Raw genomic sequence first — 20,309 nt, 5'->3', positions numbered from 1 at the left:
TAGTGACCGTGGGCATTCTATCTTCCTGATCTAAAACGGTGGGGTGCACTTTCATTCATTTTCATTCTCCCTTTTTAAGTTATTTCAGCTTTCTTCAGGCCTCCAAAATGTGACTACCACCATTGTTTATCTGTTTATTTCTTAAGATTGTATTCTCTTATTTTATTTAAGTTCTTACATATTAATTTGACTAATTTAGTTTGTTTTAAAAGACGGGGACTTTTATGACTTACATATACCTTTTTTTGCCTCTTAGCTCTGTGTCCAGTAACAAGCAAAGTGTGTTGATGGTGCCATCAATATTTGTCATACTTCATTTTGTTAAATTACATATGAATTATCCCCGTCTTTTTTATGTTTTGACCCTTAATTTGACATCCTTTTTATGTATTTTTTATTTTTTGTTGTCCTTTCTTGCTTTCTTTGTTTTTTTGTGCACATGGGGTCAGAGAACTGACACTACTGTTCAGTCACCTTCAGCGACGGCGTAGCGCCAAGAATGTCCTTCACAACTCCCACAACACCCTGCTGTCCGGGCTACGGCCCTACAGCTCCCCCTACCTGTCAGGGGACAGGTACGCACCACCACACACACACACACACACACACAGATAAACGACAGACCGATATATAGATGCACACCGACATATACACACGCAAGAAAAGATCACCGTGACACATGCACTCATTTGTATCAAACAATCTCTCACCAGAGGATGCCGCAGGTTTTACTCCTTTTAGCAGCGAGCTGGTTTAGAAAGAAATGCTGGCTGTTCCCTGGTCTGTGGTTCCTGTGTGGATGTACTGTTGTGTATCTAACCACCTGTCACTAATACTGATTCCAGACCTGTGTGTAATTAACAGCACCGCCTGCTCCATCTCTGTCTGCCTCTCATTCACTTTCCTCTTCTGATTCATCTTCATGTCAACACCGCATCACCCTCATCCATTCATCCCCTCTTTCTCTCCTTTTTGTCCCGCTCTCTCTCTCTCCTGTCATCCGCTTCTTTTCCATGTCATCCCTCCATCAACTCTGTTCTCAGGAAGGCAGAAGTCCCTTGCAGGTTTGTTCTTGTCTTCTGAACATGTGTGTGTCTGCATTCTCTTTCTGACAAATCCAGCTAGGAAGTGGTCCTCCATGGTAATGGGAAAAACAATGGGACACAACCCAGCATGACAGATACATACAATAACATGCCATGTTTTCCAAGGTATATGTTTGGTCTTGTAGCCCCTCAATATGAACCAGATGTATGCTGTATTTGTCATACAGTTGATTGAATAGTACTGCATGTACAGAAAGACTATGACACATTGATGGCAGTGTGTCTCCCAAATCAAGAAGACAATGGTTAGGTGTGGAGCTAATTATTTCGACCTTCTGGAATGGGGGCTGCAGTCTATTATGGATATACTCCGGTGAACTGCTTCCTCTGCAGACTCTCCTGCTGCATACAGTACACCGCCAACTCAACACCTCCCTCCTCCATGGGTGTGTGTCAATAAATTGGCAAACCTTCAACGTGAAAGGAGACTAGGAAAGGAAGCCATTTAAGACTGTTGCGTTGCAGTAGTGGGCTACCCCTCCACTTCACCCTCTCCTTCTCTCCTTTTCACCTCCCTTTTATGATCTCACTGCCTGCGTACCCTGCCTCTGCTCTCCTTTTTCCTCCTCTTTTTCTCCTCTTTCTCTCCTCTTTCTCTCCTAATTCTCCTTTCCTCCTCTCTCCTCTCCCCTTCTAGCCCCCCACTCCCTCTTCTTCTCCCCTCTTCCTCGTCTTCTTCTCCTCTTCCCCTCCTTCTCTTCTCCTCTTCCTCTCCTCCTATTCTCCTCACCCTCCCTCTGGCTTGTGTGTTTCCTCAGTCAACTCGTTTCTCAAAAGCGGTCTCTTCTGAATTCACGCTGGCCGCAAGCAGCAGAGGTATCCACGGTGACAAGCCTGTGCATGGGGCACGCCACCCCCCCTCCCATCCTCCCTTACTCACACACTACCCCCTTCTCACTCTGCCTGAGTGTCCCAAAGCCTTCTGGCCCAGTGCAGTGGGTGTGTCTCTGTACATTTTCTCCTTCGAATAAGGAGTTGTCCCCTTGAAATATCCCACTTTCAATAAGGAGTTGGTCCCCTTGAAATATCCCACTTTCAATAAGGAGTTGGTCCCCTCGAAATATCCCACTTTCAATAAGGAGTTGGTCCCCTTGAAATATCCCACTTTCAATAAGGAGTTGGTCCCCTTGAAATATCCCACTTTCAATAAGGAGTTGGTTTTAGTCTATTCATTTAGCATAGTGTGAACACACTTGTCATTGAGGATGGTCATCAGGCTAAAAATGGCTGAAATTTGTTTGGTTGTAAATTGCACATTTGATATTCACATTTTGGAATTGATCTTTGAGAATGGGAAACACTGCTCTGGTGTAGAAAACTTTGACTGAGCCTTTACTGTGTGAGAAGAATGACAGGGTGTTCTGTTTAAAGGATAACTCTGTTGTAAACCACTTTCTTTCAGTGAACTGGATGACACAATAAACCATGCATTCTTTATTGGAAACAAAGGAATTTATTTCATGGTTTATGTGGATCTAATGTCTCCCCACACACTTACAGATTTTACAGCATATTTAATATTTTGTACAGAAGGTTGTGACAAATTAAAAAAAGTTTTATGAAAAGGTAAAATAGTTAAGTCACGCATGCTGTATTCTTAATACTGTTGCATGACCGTTGCTTGTTAATTGCACACATTTTTCATGCATGTGTTCTTTGATCCCTTCTGCTCTGTAGTGAATTATGGCGAAAGGGTTGAAATGATCCTGCATGCAATGCAACCATATGCTTGTTGTACTTTTGCGACTCGTTCCCACTCAATAAAAACCCATGCAGAAACATTTCCCTCCCCTGATAGATTTTTCCCTTTTGTCTGCTAAAATGTTTCTCTTCAAACCCTTTGCTCAGAATACCGTGCATGTCTTTGGAGGATTCAGCTGTATTTTTAACCCTACTACATCCCTTTTTTATTTTCTTTCCTTTCCAATGGAATGCAAAGGGCTAACAGTAATTCAACATCTTACTCTGTCCACCCTCCCCTTCTAAGTGAACCTGAGCATTTCAGGTCCGACGTATGAAATGCCGTTTCCCCTAATGCTTTTCCAGCTATTTAAATATTCATTTAAATGGCAGGCCAGCGCACAAACAAGGATTATATCAGCGTAAACAACATGTCTCTAATCGTTCTCTGGTGTGTGATGTTTGAAATGCTTTGTGACTTTGTAACATGTAAGTGGTCACAGAGTGTACGTCACAATTTGCTCCCTATTCCCTATATATACCTACACCCCCCCAGTCAGCCAGTCAGTAAATCAGCCAGTCAGTAAATCAGCCAGTCAGTAAATAAATCCGTCAGTAAATCAGCTAGCCAGTCATGCCTGTGTGAAATCTCCACCTGAATGTCTGTCTCTGTGCTTTGTTGGTCATTGAGTATGCTGTGTGTGACTGTTTTAATGAGAGTCTGTAGATAAAACACTATCTAGTGTACTGCTGTCTGTACCTGCTAACTACCTGGGACTGCTCCTCTGCTGATTGGCTAAACTCAGTGTCTAAAACAACTGGATCATCCACTGGACACTATGGACCTATAGTCAATGATGAAAATCACATAACAGAACTCTAAGGATGTCCTAAGTGGCAGATAAACATGTGGACACAGGTTCATTTCCTTCATTGTTCCAGCAGCAGCAAAATGGGATTCCGAGACAGGATGCGGCTGAACAACTCCCGTTCGTCCCAGGCGAGCCGGAACAAGGCGTCCCCGCTGCCTCCCGGGATGAGTGTCCGCCAGTCGCCCAGCACGGAGAACGTCCCAGAAGCCACCAGTCCCGGGAAGGTGCAGAAGAGCTGGAGCTTCAACGACCGCACGCGGTTCCGCACCTCACTACGACTCAAACCCAGACCTCCTGCAGACGGTGGGGACTGGGACGTGACTCACTCACACAAACACACACTCGCCACATTTACATACACACTTAAACAGTACATACTCACATACTGTCTCTCTCACGTATGTTCTTGTACTCACTCACTCCCTCCCTCTCACCCTTAACTATATCGTTGCTGTCCTGTCTCCAGTGGAAGGAGTAGGGGAGGACAATGTTGAAGACAAACCATATTGTGATGTTGCCATGGAGGAGGTGATCCCAGCAGTGAAGACCTTGATACGGGCTGTTAGGTGAGTCCTACAACCCCTCTCACAGCACCCCTACCTGTACCCACAGGGTACCTACATCATGATGGAACCAGGTCACCTGTCTCCTCTCTGGTCCTATTGTCGCAATAGGCCCTAGTATTATATTTGGGCCTACAGTACTTCCTGTTATGGTGGATGGAGTAAGATGAATGGTTGGCTCCTCCAGTGGACTCTGGCCGTATGCAGTTTCAGCTGACGGTAGGGAAATGTCCTCTTTAGTGTGGTAACTGATCCTTCCTGCCGCAGGCCAGCTGCTCGGCTCTGACCTTGTCTCAGTCAATCAGTCAGGGGCCTGGAGGGCCGCTGACAGAGCCGTGATCAGGGCGAGTCTATTGCAGAGCTCCATGTTAGTGATACACTGTGTGTTTTAGTGATCACTCCCTGGCCCCCAAAAATAGACAAACATGACATCACTATACTAGTCTCTATTGTACAGTTATTTTGTCTCGTCTTACTTTGATGGAATTGATCATAAGAATTTGTTGACCAAAGTCTTCATATAACATTGTTTTAAAGGTAAGGTTGTGCATGCTGTAGTGTAGTCGTGTACATAGACCACCTATCTATGCCCACAAGGAAACTTCCAATATTAGGAAAAACTAGCTACGATATAAGGAATGGAGAAAGAATGGTGTGAAGGAACGAGAAAAATGCCTAGCTGGCAAACCTATGCACTAATTAACAGCTCCGTGTTCAGGGGGGAAAAACACGACCCCTTGAGGTTTCTCTGTGCTTAACCATGTAAATATCCTGGAGGGATATCTTCATCCCTCTACACACACGGACGCACGCACATGCAAAACTTATTCCACTGAGGGAGGCAGAAAAACACTACAATTGCCAGTAAACACCTGTCAGTGAGGCAGGTATGTTGGTCGTTGGTGTGAGTGGATTGTATTAAACCACTACTGGCAGATCACAAGGGTCAGCCATACAGACACACAGCGTCTTTCATGTTGCATCACACTGTGTGTGTGTTTCCATGTGTACACTGTGTACAGTATGCTATAAGTAAGAGGGGTTATGTGAGTGCATGTGTTTATGTGAAAGGGATAGGGGATTGGGTCTGAATTCATTTGAGTGTGGGCCCTATTACATTTTACATTTACATTTTAGTCATTTAGCAGACGCTCTTAATCCAGAGCGACTTACAGTAGTGAATGCATACATTTCATACATTTTTTTTTTTTTTTTTTTTTCCTGTGCTGGCCCCCCGTGGGAATCGAACCCACAACCCTGGTGTTGAAAACACCATGCTCTACCAACTGAGCTACCATACTGTATATACATCACTGTAGAAACACTGGAGTCTTATGTAAGACTCCACACTTAAGATTGATGTCTTTTAAGAAACAGGTAGATATTAGCATCGGCTGTATTGCTGAGGCTTCACTATAGGAAGACTAATGTAGTTAATCAGCCTGCCTACTTCTCTGTGTAAATGTGTGGTGTTTCGGATATGGAGGGATGGTGAGAGTAAGAGAGAGGAGGAGGAGAGAGAGATCTGCATACTCGTTGTAGCTCATAGCCGCTCATAGTCAACTTCTGTATTTCTGCACAGTTGTGAACATTTTATATTTTTTAAACTGTTTTATCCAGAGTTTGTAGTCAACCATTTGTCTATTGTTTTATCCTCTGTGTTAAGGGTTTTAAAGAAGTGATAGTTCCATTCCTCTGCTTTCAAAGTTGGAAGTTGTTGATTGAGCTGATGTAAGCAGTAGTTCCTCTTTTGGTGTTAAAGACAGCAGGTAGCCTAGCGGTTTGAGCATTGGCCCAGTAACTGAAATGTCGCTGGTTTGAACACCCGGAGAAGACTCTTGAGCCAACAAGGTGAAAAATCTGTCTATGTGCCCTTGAGCAAGGCACTTAAACCTCATTTGCTCCAATGGCGCTGTACTTACTATGGCTGACCCTATAGAACAACTCACTTCACTGCTGTTGCCATGAGTCATTCACATAAAACCAAACCAAAAACGACCGAATGCTGACTTGAATATGTTTGGTCCAGATCTCAATAACGTTTTGGTACTGATTCCCCACCAGAGCCTCTGAGTCTATAGCTAATGATTTAGTGCACCCAGTGCCAACTATGCCCCTATACCAGGTAGCTGCAGTGGGAATACTTCAGGCAGCCAGTGTATTAATACGATCATACCACTCGATGAAGAGAGAGACTCAGCGCTTTGAAGAACCCCTTAGAGGATGGAAATAAAATTATATTTTTCTTTCTTTTTCTTGTTCATTCCTTTCTACTTTTCCTTACTCTTTCTTTTACCCACACCTGAGACCCTCGCGGACGGAAAAAAATATGCATCTACCTGCAAAATAAAAAGACATCTTGCAAAAATATTTTTGAAAAACTCCGTAGTCATCAAGAGCGCACTGTGAGGAGGAGGAAGGAGGAAGGGTGCGCTGACGGCTTCTGTGGTACCAGCTGTCGACCACCACCCCTCTTTTTCTACTTTCTCTCTCCTGCTTGGCAGAAGAAAGAAAAGAGAGAAAGAGAGGCAAAGGGGGATGAAGTGTGTGTTTGCCGTCAACACACTAGCGTTGCAGCACAGCGTTGCAGCACAGCGTTGCAGCACAGCGTTGCAGCACAGCGTTGCAGCACAGCGTTGCAGCACAGCGTTGCAGCACAGCGTTCCAGCACATAGCACTAAACTGCACATGCCAGTTGTTCAGTTGCCAACAATGGTTAACACGTTTCCACGTTACATTGTGTTCCACATTCCTGCTGTGATGTGTGTGTGTGTGTGTGTTTCACCAAAACACCACCACTACATATGAAATGTGTGTGTCCTCCCCCTGACAGAACACACTGATATTAAAGAGGTCTTAGCCCATCTGTGTGTGAGAGATAGTGGTTCCTCATAAAACAGCCCCCCTCCTCACCCGCCTCGCCCTCCCTCCCCTCTGTGCCCACTCCGACTCATGGAGCAATCCATCACGGCTCGGGATGACAGGTTAAGTGCGTCTGTTTTGCTACGCTAACATTTGGTGTTTCCTGTATTCTGCAGAGCCAGCACCTCAGTGTCCGGGCGGCTGACTACTCTCCTATAGTGTGACAAGCAGCCACAACTCTGCCCAGTATATGTTCAACACTCTACAGCCCCAACACACTCTTTACTTCTCTCTAGGAAAGGCCAACGATTGGTGGAGGGTGGATGTGAATATAATTAGCTTTGTACCCTGGGAGTCAGAGCATCTGTCTCTGTCCTCTAACTGTGGGGTCACCACACACACACACATATATATACACACACACACACACACACACACACACACACACACACACACACACACACACACACACACAGCTGTCTCGCTGAGAGGAGGTAGACTAGACACACACAGGGGTCCACCTCGTGTGTGTGTGTGTGAGAGAGGCTGACTAAGCAGAGGGCCAGGGTGTGCAGAAAACCGAGTGTGTCCCTCTCTCCTTACACAGTGCACCGGAACAAGGGTGTGTCTTAAAGATATGCATAGTGCCTTGGGAACGTATTCAGACCCCTTGACTTTTTCCAAATTGTATTAGGTTACAGCTTTATTTAAAAAATGGATTCAAAAAATGTTTTAAATCCTCAGCAATCTACATATAATACCTCATAATGACAAAGTGAAAACAGGTTTTTAGACATTTTTGCAAATGTATTAAGAAACAGGTAGATATTAGCATCGGCTGTATTGCTGAGGCTTCACTATAGGAAGACTAATGTAGTTAATCAGCCTGCCTACTTCCCTGTGTAAATGTGTGGTGTTTCGGATATGGAGGGATGGTGAGAGGAGGAGGAGAGAGAGATCTGCATACTCGTTGTAGCTCATAGCCACTCATAGTCAACTTCTGTATTTCTGCACAGTTGTGAACATTTGATATTTTTTAAACTGTTTTATCCAGAGTTTGTAGTCAACCATTTGTCTATTGTTTTATCCTCTGTGTTAAGGGTTTTAAAGAAGTGATAGTTCCATTCCTCTGCTTTTAAAGTTAAAAGTTGTTGATTGAGCTGATGTAAGCAGTAGTTCCTCTTTTGGTGTTAAAGACAGCAGGTAGCCTAGCGGTTTGAGCATTGGCCCAGTAACTGAAATGTCACTGGTTTGAACACCCGAAGAAGACTCTTGAGCCAACAAGGTGAAAAATCTGTCTATGTGCCCTTGAGCAAGGCACTTAAACCTCATTTGCTCCAATTTAGATTTTTTATAAATTAGCAAACATTTCTAAAAAACTGTTTTTGCTTTGTCATTGAGGTATTGTGTGTAGATTGATAAGAAAAAAATATATTTGATCAATTTTAGGATAAGGCTGTAACGTAACAAAATGTGAAGAAAGTGAAGGGGTCTGAATACTTTCCGAAGGCACTGTATACAGTCAGTGTTCTATACATGGCTCTACATATGTCATTGGTAATACAGGATCATTGTCAAAGTCCACAACAAAGGGGAATCCCTGCGGGTACTCCAGTGGTTTCCTTTAATGAGGCCATTTGTGAATAATATTGATATGGTCACTTTGGCTGCAAATCCCACTTAATCACACCTACGTAGTGGCATTGAAGTGCATGACTTGTTTCATGGTTAAACACTTGCAGTATTCACTGGTTTTAGTCTGCAGTGTGAGGCACCCACAGGCAACACATTCTAGTAGATCTCTACTAATGTGTGTGTGTGTGTGTGTGTGTGTGTGTGTGTGTGTGTAGGATTCTGAAGTTCCTGGTGGCCAAGCGGAAGTTTAAGGAGACTCTGCGTCCATACGACGTGAAGGATGTCATAGAGCAGTACTCTGCTGGACACCTGGACATGCTGGGGAGGATCAAGAGTCTACAAACCAGGTACACACACACACAACCTACAACAGTTGGAGACACAGTGGATTCGTTCCACACACACTCTATCATCAGTAGTAACCACAACACCACTAAACGAACCATTTTGATAATGATTGTTTATTGTTGTGTGTTGTCCTGGTCCTCCCCAGAGTGGATCAGATAGTGGGTCGTGGATCGTCCTACCAGCCAGATAATAAGAAGGTGAGGAGTGAGAAGGGAGAGAAGACCCCTCCAGAACTGGACCTTATGGACGAACTCAGTATGATGGGACGTGTCATCAAGGTGGAGAAACAGGTACAGAGCTCCAGTACAGTAGGTTGATCATCATGTTAACGCACGGCCACGGCCACTGTCACGGCCAACACTTTGAGACAGAAAAAACCCTGACCATCAATGCGTGGCTTTCCTGATTAGACTAATATTCCATGTACACTGAGCAAAAATACAAACGCAGCATGTAAAGTGTTGGTCCCATGTTTCATGAGCTGAAATAAAAGATTCCAGAAATGTTCCATACGCACAGAAAGTTATTTCACTCAAATTTTTTGCCACAAATTTGTTTACATCCCTGTTCATGAGCATTCCAAACCAAATCAAAGTTTAATTGTCATGTGCGCTGAATACAATACCTGACAGTGAAATGCTTACTCACAGGATCTAACCAATAGTGCAAAAAAGGTATTAGGTGAACAATAGGTAAGTAAAGAAATAAAACAACAGTAAAAAGACAGGCTATATACAGTAGCGAGGCTATATACAGTAGCGAGGCTACATACAGACACCGGTTAGTCAGGCTGATTGAGGTAGTATGTACATGTAGATATGGTTAAAGTGACTATGCATATATGATAAACAGAGAGTAGCAGTAGCGTAAAAGAGGGGTTGGCGGGTGGTGGGTGGGACACAATGCAGATTGCCCGGTTAGCCAATGTGCGGGAGCACTGGTTGGTTGGCCCAATTGAGGTAGTATGTACATGAATGTATAGTTAAAGTGACTATGCATATATGATAAACAGAGAGTGGCAGCAGCGTAAAAGAGGGGTTGGGGGGGGCACACAATGCAAATAGTCCGGGTAGCCATTTGATTACCTGTTCAGGACTCTTATGGCTTGGGGGTAGAAGCTGTTTAGAAGCCTTTTTGTCCTAGACTTGGTACTCCGGTACCGCTTGCCATGCGGTAGTAGAGAGAACAGTCTATGACTGGGGTGGCTGGGGTCTTTGACAATTTTCAGGGCCTTACTCTGACACCGTCTGGTGTAGAGGTCCTGGATGGCCCAGTGATGTACTGGGCCATTCGCACTACCCTCTGTAGTGCCTTGCGGTTAGAGGCCGAGCAATTGCCATACCAGGCAGTGATGCAACCAGTCAGGATGCTCTCAATGTTGCAGCTGTAGAACCTTTTGAGGATCTCAGGACCCAATCTCCTTAGTCTTGGTTACATTGAGGGATAGGTTGTTATTCTGGCACCACCCGACCAGGTCTCTGACTTCCTCCCGATAGGCTGTCTCGTCGTTGTCGGTGATCAGGCCTACCACTGTTGTGTCGTCTGCAAACTTAATGATGGTGTTGGAGTCATGCCTGGCCATGCAGTTGTGGGTGAACAGAGAGTACAGGAGGGGACTCAGCACGCACCCCTGGGGAGCTCCAGTGTTGAGGATCAGCGTGGCAGATGTGTTGCTACCTACCCCCACCACCTGGGGGCGGCCCGTCAGGAAGTCCAATATCCAGTTGCAGAGGGAGGTGTTTAGTCCCAGGATCCTTAGCTTAGTGTTGAGCTTTGAGGGTACTATGGTGTTGAACGCTGAGCTGTAGTCAATGAATAGCATTCTCACATAAGTGTTCCTTTTGTCCAGGTGGGAAAGGGCAGTGTGGAGTGCAATAGAGATTGCATCTGTGGATCTGTTTGGGCGGTATGCAAATTGGAGTGGGTCTAGGGTTTCTGGGATAATGGTGTTGATGTGAGCCATTACCAACCTTTCAAAGCACTTCATGGCTACGGACGTGAGTGCTACGGGTCTGTAGTCATTTAGGCAGGTTGCCTTTGTGTTCTTGGGCACAGGGACTATGGTGGTCTGCTTGAAACATGTTGGTATTACAGACTCAATCAGGGACATGTTGAAAATGTCAGTGAAGACACCTGCCAGTTGGTCAGCACACGTCCTGGTAATCCGTCTGGCCCCGCAGCCTTGTGTATGTTGACCTTTTTAAAGGTCTTACTCACGTCAGCTACGGAGAGCGTGATCACACAGTCGTCCGGAACAACTGATGCTCTCATGCATGCCTAAGTGTTGCTTGCCTCGAAGCGATTTAGCTCGTCTGGTAGGCTCGTGTCACTGGGCAGCTTGCGGCTGTGCTTCCCTTTGTAGTCTGTAATAGTTTGCAAGCCCTGCCACATAAGACGAGCGTCGGAGCAGGTGTAGTTTGATTCAATCTTAGCCCTGTATTGACGCTTTGCCTGTTTTGATGGTTCGTCGCAGGGCATAGCAGGATTTCTTGTAAGCTTCCGGGTTAGAGTCCCGCACCTTGAAAGCGGCAGCTCTACCCTTTAGCTCAGTGCGAATGTTGCCTGTAATCCATGGCTTATGGTTGGGGTATGTACATACAGTCACTGTGGGGACGACATCCTCGATGCACTTATTGATAAAGCCAGTTACTGATGTGGTGTACTCCTCAATGTCATCGGAAGAATCCCGGAACATATTCCAGTCTGTGATAGCAAAACAGTCCTGTAGTTTAGCATCTGCTTCATCTGACCACTTTTTTTAAAGACTGAGTCACTGGTGCTTCCTGCTTAAATTTTTGCTTGTAAGCAGGAAACAGGAGGATAGAGTTGTGGTTGGATTTATCAAATGGAGGGCGAGGGAGAGCTTTGTATGCGTCTCTGTGTGTGGAGTACAGATGATGTTGATTTTTTTCCCTCTGGTTGCACATTTAACATGTTGATGGAAATTTGGTAGAACTGATTTAAGTTTCCCTGCATTGAAGTCTCCGGCCACTAGGAGCGCCGCCTCTGGGTGAGTGGTTTCCTGTTTGCTTATTTTCTTATACAGCTGACTGAGTGCGGTCTTAGTGCCAGCATCTGTCTGTGGTGGTAAATAAACAGCCACAAAAAGTATAGCTGAAAACTCTAGGCAAGTAGTGTGGCCTGTAATTTATCACAATATACTCTACTTCAGGCGAGCAAAATCTAGAGACTTCCTTAGATTTCGTGCACCAGCTGTTGTTTACAAATATGCACAGACCGCCCCCCCCCTCGTCTTACCGGAGTGTGCTGTTCTATCTAGCCGGTGCAGTGTGTATCCCGCTAGCTGAATATCCATGTCGTCATTTAGCCACGATTTCATGAAACATAGGATATTACAGTTTTTGATGTCCTGTTGGTAGGATATTCGTGATCGTACCTCGTCTAGTTTATTGTCCAATGATTGCACATTGGCGAGTAGTATTGACGGTAACGGCAGCTTTCCCACTCGCCTTTTCCGGGTCCTGACCAGGCATCCGGTTCTTTGTCCTCTGTACCTGCGTCGCTTCCTCTTGCAAATAACGAGGATGTTGGCCCTGCCGGGTGTTTGGAGAATGTCTTGTGCGTCCTGTATGTTGAAGAAAAAATCTTCATCTAATCCGAGGTGAGTGATCGCTGTCCTGATATCCAGAAACTCTTTTTTTGCCGTAAGATACGGTTGCGGAAACATTATGTACAAAATAAGTTACATTTTATCCTTTGTCAAGATATTCCATCCACCTGACAGGTGTGGCATAGCAAGAAGCTGATTAAACAGCATGATCATTACACAGGTGCACCTTGTGCTGGGGACAATGAAAGGCCACTCTAAAATGTGCAGTTTTGTCACACAACACAATGCCACAGATGTCTCAAGTTTTGAGGGCATGCAATTAGCATGCTGACTGTAGGAATGTCCACCAGAGCTGTTGCTAGAGAATTGAATGTTCATTTCTCGACCATAAGCCGCCTCCAACGTCGTTTTAAAGAATTTAGCAGTACGTCCAACTGGCCTCAACCACAGACTACGCAGCCCAGGACCTCCAAATCCGGCTTTTTCACTTGCAGGATCGTCAGGGGAGGGGGGTTGCTGAGGAGTATTTCTGTTTGTAATAAAGCCCTTTTGTGGGGAAAAACGCATTCTGATTGGCTTGGCCTGGCTCTCAAGTGGGTGGCGTCCAAGGCCCACCCATGGCTGCGCCCCTGTCCAGTCATGTGAAATCCATAGATCAGGACCTAATTTATTTATTTAATTGACCGATTTCCTTATATGAGCTGTAACTCAGCAAAGTCTTTGAAATTGTTGCATGTTGCGTTTATTTTTGTTCAGTATAATATAGGGGTGATGTGAGTGCATGATTTCTCAATTTATGCTTGTATTTGTCAAATGATAATTATTGGGTTAGCAGTACTATGTAACTGCCATTTAGCTTTGTAATTTATAATGAAAAACCCAGTAAAAAAGACTATCATTATCATTGCTCATTGATAATGTCATAAATATATTTTAGTGCACAACAGTAATTAGTGTGTGTTAATCTCTGTACAGGTGCAGTCGATAGAGAACAAGCTGGATCTCCTTCTTAACTTCTACACACAGTGTCTGAAGAAAGGCTCATCCAACTTCACCTTGTCCTCCCTGTTAGAACCAGACCTGACGTCGGACTACCACAGCCCCACAGACCATCGTGACCTTTTCCCCTCCGCCAACACACTCAACATCTCCCACTCAGAGTCCAGCAACATGGAGTGACTGGTATTGTACTCACTGACTGAGGCTGGGGCTGAGTCTGGGAATGAACTGGGTCCACCGCTAGACCCTCACCATAATGGCCCTGAGATTTCATGTCACTATACTGGACTGTAGCAGCAACCCACTATGCCCATAGCTCTTCCCACTAATCACCAAACCAATTTGATTCCTAACTTTGGAGGTCTGACTCCTTTAGGAATTCACAGTCCACACCTTAGGACGCACACTTTTTACCATAGACTGATCCTCATCTTTAATCATTTCTCCCTCCTCATACACTACATGGCCGAAAGTATGTGGTCAACCCTTCAAATTAGTGGATTTGGCTATTTCAGCCACACCCGTTGCTGACAGGTGTATAAAATTGAGCACACAGCCATGCAATCTCCATAGACAAACATTGGCAGTAGAATGACCTGTACTGAAGAGCTCAGTGACATTCACCATCATAGGATGCCACCAAGTCAGTTCGTCATATTTCTGCCATGCTAGAGCTGCCCTGGTCAACTGTAAGTGCTGTTATTGTGAAGTGGAAACATCTAGGAGCAACAACGGCTCAGCCCCGAGGTGGCAGGCCACACAAGCTCACAGAACAGGACCGCCAAGTGCTAAAGTGTGTAGCGTATAAAAATCGTTTTTCCTCGGTTGCAACACTCACTACCAAGTTCCAAACTGCCTCTGGAAGCAACGTCAGCACAAGAACTGTTCGTCGGGAGCTTCATGAAATGGGTTTCTGTGGCCGAGCAGCTGCACACAAGCCTAAGATCACAATGATCACAAGTCCCTGCAGCAATGTTTCATCATATAGTGGAAATCCTTCCCAGAAGGGTGGAGGCTGTTATAGCAGCAAAGGGGGGACCAACTCCATATTAATGCCCATGATTTTGGAATGAGATGTTTCACGAGAGGGTGACCACATACTTTTGGCCATGTGGTGTATTTTAAATCATCTGCTCCATTTTAGAGCCCCCACTAGTTGAGTCTTCATCATACTATCCTTTCTCTGTTTACAAACCAGCACCCATCAACCCTAACTACTCCTCACATGAAGCCCTTTCACTCACACCCTCCCTCCACAGCCTCCTCCCTTAATCCTCTCCCTTCATCTTCATCTGGCCATAGCCCTATCCAACCCTAACCCAGCCTCAAGTGAACCAGTGGAGTCCCTACTGAACATGCATACACTGGCCACCAGAGGGTACCATCTGAGCAGAGTCCTGGCCCAAAGCTGCTCTCCGCACACCCCTCTCTCAGCCCCTATGGGGAGAAGAAGAAGAAGAAGAGGAGAAAGAACAACACTACTACTTGACCACCTAACACTACTAACTGACCAGTTTCACTCACCAACCACATCATATAAACTGTATCTATCTATGCCTTTTCCTAAATATCAACCCAAGTTTAGGTTTTGTACATTTTTTACACGGTTTGGTGTTCTGTTATCCGTTCAGTTTTTTTCCTGTACTGGTTTCCTAATTTGTAATCAATAGATTTCCAGATGAACCAATGAACTAATGCAGCTCTCCAACAGTCAGAATAGCTTTGATTTGTTTGATTAGTTCTCTAATCTGTTGCTATAGGAGATGGGCTGTCTCTAAGCTTCTGATGAATGTGCCGTGTGCGCCCTGTTCTGTCCCCTCCTCACCTCCTCTCATCCTCACCTCCTCACCTCCTCTCATCCTCACCACACTGTCCACAGCTCAAGTCAACTCTCTTTCTGAGGCACTGCAAAGACGTCATGTCCCCATCTACTCCACTGTGGGGATACCCAGACTGGAAAAAAGCCCCAAAAATGGACGACTCGTCATGAATGGAAAGATGAAAACCACCAAAACATCAGCTCTCTGACCTTGCCCTCCAGTCCAGGTTGTTACATGATACTCGTTCTACCCTCGTCCTCATTAACAGTATGCTGTCCTGAAAAGAGAGGGACTAGGTTACGACAGGAGAAGAACTTAGGCCTCGTGTGTGACACTTGTTCCATCCCTCTTTGAAGTACATCCATGCCACTCCGATAGTCTCCCGACTCATGATTCTCTATACAAAAAGCCCTCTTTGCAAGAAAAGAAAAGAAAGAGAAAGTGACTCCTTGAATACAGCCAATATGGTATTGCATAATAGTGAGAGAAATACTGGAAGGAGGCAGGCTGTATTTTCTAAATCAGTGTTGGAATGGGGAATCTAGCATTGTTTCATGGCATTCGGAAGAGATTTGACATGTAATCACAAAGGGTCAGGTTAAAGGAGATATTGTATGTTTTCTACTTGTTGATCCCTTTAAAAACCTCTGTCTTGCCGCTCACCCCTCAGACATGCGTGTTCCTCAGACCAGACCAAAGGGTAAGAAAACACTGACCCCAAGTCAGACTATAGAGGGTAATGTCCCTCCGCTCTGTATCAATACTCCTCCATTCTCACCCGTCTTTGTTGCATAGTATCTCACTCCTGTGTTTCATGTCAGCTGGTTTAGGCCGGCCAATCAGCTCATGTCATGTGTATTCCAAACCAACCGACTATCACGCATTCTTAGGCTGCGTTCCAACATCAACACTAGCATACTGCTTAGAATGCATGCACCAACCATAATAGCTTCAAAGCAGTGTGCTAGTGTGGATGTTGGACCAGAGCCTTAGTTTCTCACATTGTCGATAGAGAAATGTTGTCTCGTTGATTCGCCCAACACACGCACCTTCTCATGATGCACGTGGAGTGAACAGACTGAGTACTGTTGGTGTACTGTAACCAGTCGTGTGAATGGTGAATGGTACAGTCAGGTGATGGCTAATAAGATAATGCCTGGGAGGCATCCATCCATGTCAGAAACATGATCTCTGGTACTGTAGCCTCTCCTATCTATGCATGCATCTTAGCCAACAGCTTTATAACGACTTCTTTACTGCATCTAACCCTGGCAGGATTCAATGCAGAAGTCCTCCTTGCGTTATCTACAATAGAGAGTCCACTTTAGCCATATGGTGTATGGTTGTTTATGGTTCGCTGACAGACCCTAAACAATGGTTTGCTCATAGAGGTAATGTTATGTAAAGATTTTCTAATGGACAGAACTGGAGAACACATACCCCAAAGTTATTTTGTTGTTCCCACTGTAGTGGACACTATGGCACCTGAAGAGACTCCTGTAATACCTGTAATCAGAATACTTGTAAGTAGTCCTTTCTGTTTGTTCATACACTCCACCGCGTCTCCTTTGACAGCTAAAATTACATGGACCATTTCTATGATTGTGTTTTTGTGTTTTTTTTAAAATTGTTTAAAGTGAATGTTAGATTTGAGTCTGGTATGAATGTGTCCCATTTTGTTTTTTGATATTGTTTCCTATAAAGTTTAATAAATGTAACATTTTTGTCAAGTCAAATTGACGATGCATGACTGTTCTCAGACACACACACACACACACACACACACACACACACACACACACACACACACAGTCCCAGAGCTCAACGATTGATTTGACTGTTAGCCATAATTGCATCCGGCCCTAACAGTGGAGGACATTTTCTTTTTCTCAGAATCACTGTTCTGTTTTCAGCCAGTACAAGCAAGTCTCTGGCACCATGAGAGGCTTGGACAAATTAATTAGGTTCAATCAAGCCAACAGTTATTTGATTCAGGTGCATAAATGTACCATTCAAAGCGTCTAGAGATTCTGAGAAGCATTTTACGCTTGGGAGATCTGGTGTTTTTGTTGGTGCTTTTGTCGAATCGACGGCATGTGACTGTTCGGAGTTAGACAATGGCAAGACCACATTCAGTAGGGCCTAGAGATTCAGTTTCGCATCATTTCATTACGTATGTATCGTTGGATGGTAAATAGCTTTTTGTTATTGTCCTTAAATAGAAGCCATGCCAAATGATGTCCAATCAGTTCATTGTTCATTCAGTGGTAGACAGTACACACTTATCCATATTAGACTGATGTCGCTTTACATGCTTTAGTCTTTTTAGAGTTAAATATCTTGATCTGGGCCTCCTGAGTGGCGCATCGGTCTAAGAGCCTGCATCACAGTACTAGAGGCGTTACTACAGACCCGGGTTCATTCCCAGGCTGTGCCACAACCGGCCATGAGTCCCATAGGACGGCGCACAATTGGCCCAGCGTCGTCCGGGTGAGGGGAGAGTTTGGCCGGTGGGGCTTTACTTGGCTCATCGCGCTCTAGCGACTCCTTGTGGTGGGCCGGGTGCCTGCGGGCTGACCCCAGTCGCCAGTTGAACAGTTTCCTCTGACACATTGTTGTGGCTGGTGTCAGGGTTAAGATGGTGGGTGTTAAGGAGCGCGGTTAGGCGGATCATGTTTCGGAGGACACATGATTCCACCTTCGCCTCTCCCGAGCCCATTGGGGAGTTGCAGCGATGAGACACGATCGAAAATTGGGGAGAAAAAGGGGGTAAAATAAATCTTAATCTATTTGTTTCTTTGAGTGCATTCATGATCCTACTTTTTCGATTGTCCTACGATTGTCCTACTTTCAATGGTGTTGAGTGGCTACAGCACAGTACAGAACGATACGCCTTACATAACACAATATAACTTTGAGAAGGAAATCACAGAAAATGTATATTTTCATTGCAATCTCAGTCTCTTACTACGCAACCACATACAGTAGCTTGAACAAGCCCTTAAAGTTTTTTCCACAAGACTGATTACAGAAACAACTTGATTGGAATGAACGTATCAATTGCAAGTGTATAGTTTTAAAACTGAATCATTGCTCCTCTATTCAAATTCTGTCACATTTTAAGCTGGGAACTGGAGGCATGACCTTTAGCATCACACAGTGACAGTACTGACCCAGCACGTCGCCCTGCCTTCCCTTTATACGCATTAGCTTCTATAGGAACTGAGATAAGCACATCTCTGATTTTCTAATCAACACGAAGGCCGAGCATGAGCTAATCTTCTGCATGTTGTCTTACTGTCCCTTTCAAGATTCCATCACATCACTTCCTCTGTCTGCGTCCCAAAATGGCACCATATTCCCTATCTAGCGCGCTGCTGTTGACGAGAGCCTGATGGGTCCTTGGTCTAAAGTACTACACCATATAGGGAATAGGGTGTCTTTTGGGATGGGCCCTCTGACTTGCTGCCATTCCAACATTCCATCCATCCCCCTCACTTCTTTTAATCCCTGTAATGTATGGGATCTATTGTTATAACGAGAACTAGTACAAAGTCAAAGCAATAAACTAGTGTTAACAAAATGTCTTCTATGCAATTTCAATGATTTGATGAGGTTACCGTTGGAATAATAATGATATTCAGTGTTTTTATTTTCTAATGCACACCTGATTTGGTTTCTAAAAGTGAAACCATAAAATGCTCACTACTTGTTGAGAATAACTAATTTTACTAATTTATTACTTTTTTTCAATACAGTTATTTAAATCAATGTTATGCTATCTCTCATTTGAGTAACGCAGAGTCTTTCTCCTGCCTCCTTTAGCCTATTGACGATGATGATCAACGATCCTACTACCATTTTTGGATCAAATCAAACTTTGTTGACTCAGTCCACTCTGGAAAGATCAGTAACTATGTTATTACCAACCACTGAACATTAACGTTGTAGCTTTATGAAATACTCAATGTACAGTAGGTACCAATTCAAAGACTCCAGAGGTCTACAGATACTTCCTTTCCACGGATTTATCACATGAATGGCAGGATGTTCATTTATCATTTGTGCAGTGCAGCGTTTCCCCAACTTCCTCCCGTCCTTCAGTACACATTTTTGTTGTAGCACAGGGACAAACTCACCTGATTCAACTAATCAAGGTTTTGATGATTAGTTGACAAGTTGAATCAGGTGTGCTTGTCTGGGGCCACAACAAAAACGTGTACTGTTGAGGGTACTGGAGGACCGGAGTTGGGAAACACTGGTGTAGTGGACATGTGTGCGTGTTTAACTTCAGCGTGCAGCCTGTAATGTAGATAAGTCCATCATTCGCTTCACAGGAACTCTATCCAGATCTGACTACCAAATGGCACCCTATTCCCTATATCAGGGGTAGTCAACTTTAACCCGCTAGGGCCGGAGCCTGTTGGTTTTCTGTTCTACCTGATAATTCATTGCACACACCTGTTGTCCCAGGTCTAAATCAGTCCCACGTCTGTATATAGTACAGATAATCTTATGAAAAATAATACACCTGCCTGCCAAATTATACCAGTACGCTAAATTACAGGGTGATGAGAAATTATTTTTTAATTAACAAAAGGTTTATAGTGGTATTGACATGGTTAATCCAGTCAAACGATAAGGCAGCATATCTTCTCAGTCCAGCCCAGCTCTCATTTGATTGTTTTGTTTAAGGTCTCTTCATCACTTTGTCAGTCCTATTAACCATACCCCTACACTCTTGGAAGACATAACTTAAAGGTAATGACACATGGATGTTATTGCACTTTGAGCCCAGACCAGACTGTCTCTAGTTACAGTGGAGAGCTACAATACATAGTAGTTTAGCTACA

General features: G+C 44.4%; 1 protein-coding gene across 4 annotated transcripts in view; it reads left to right on the top strand.

Moving 5' to 3' along the window:
• LOC115175493 (potassium voltage-gated channel subfamily KQT member 4) overlaps window positions 1-14,156 on the top strand; it is an 88,679-nt gene extending 74,523 nt beyond the window's left edge. For 2 of the 4 annotated variants that reach the window (XM_029734750.1, XM_029734753.1), the window contains 6 exons: window positions 450-575; window positions 3,732-3,961; window positions 4,125-4,224; window positions 8,934-9,065; window positions 9,212-9,356; window positions 13,613-14,156. In XM_029734750.1, coding sequence (XP_029590610.1) covers window positions 450-575; window positions 3,732-3,961; window positions 4,125-4,224; window positions 8,934-9,065; window positions 9,212-9,356; window positions 13,613-13,816 — 937 coding nt within the window. In that variant the 3' untranslated portion in view covers window positions 13,817-14,156. Of the gene's footprint in view, window positions 1-449; window positions 576-3,728; window positions 3,962-4,124; window positions 4,225-8,933; window positions 9,066-9,211; window positions 9,357-13,612 lie in introns of all 4 variants that reach the window. The other 2 variants (XM_029734752.1, XM_029734751.1) reach the window with 2 other exon arrangements.
• Window positions 14,157-20,309: the final 6,153 nt, after the last annotated feature.

The sequence above is a fragment of the Salmo trutta genome, chromosome 36 (genome assembly GCF_901001165.1).
Source record: "Salmo trutta chromosome 36, fSalTru1.1, whole genome shotgun sequence".
NCBI classification, from domain to species: Eukaryota; Metazoa; Chordata; class Actinopteri; order Salmoniformes; family Salmonidae; genus Salmo; species Salmo trutta.
The sequence above is the reverse complement of the archived record's forward strand: the minus strand, read 5'-3'. Positions and strand labels throughout refer to the sequence as shown.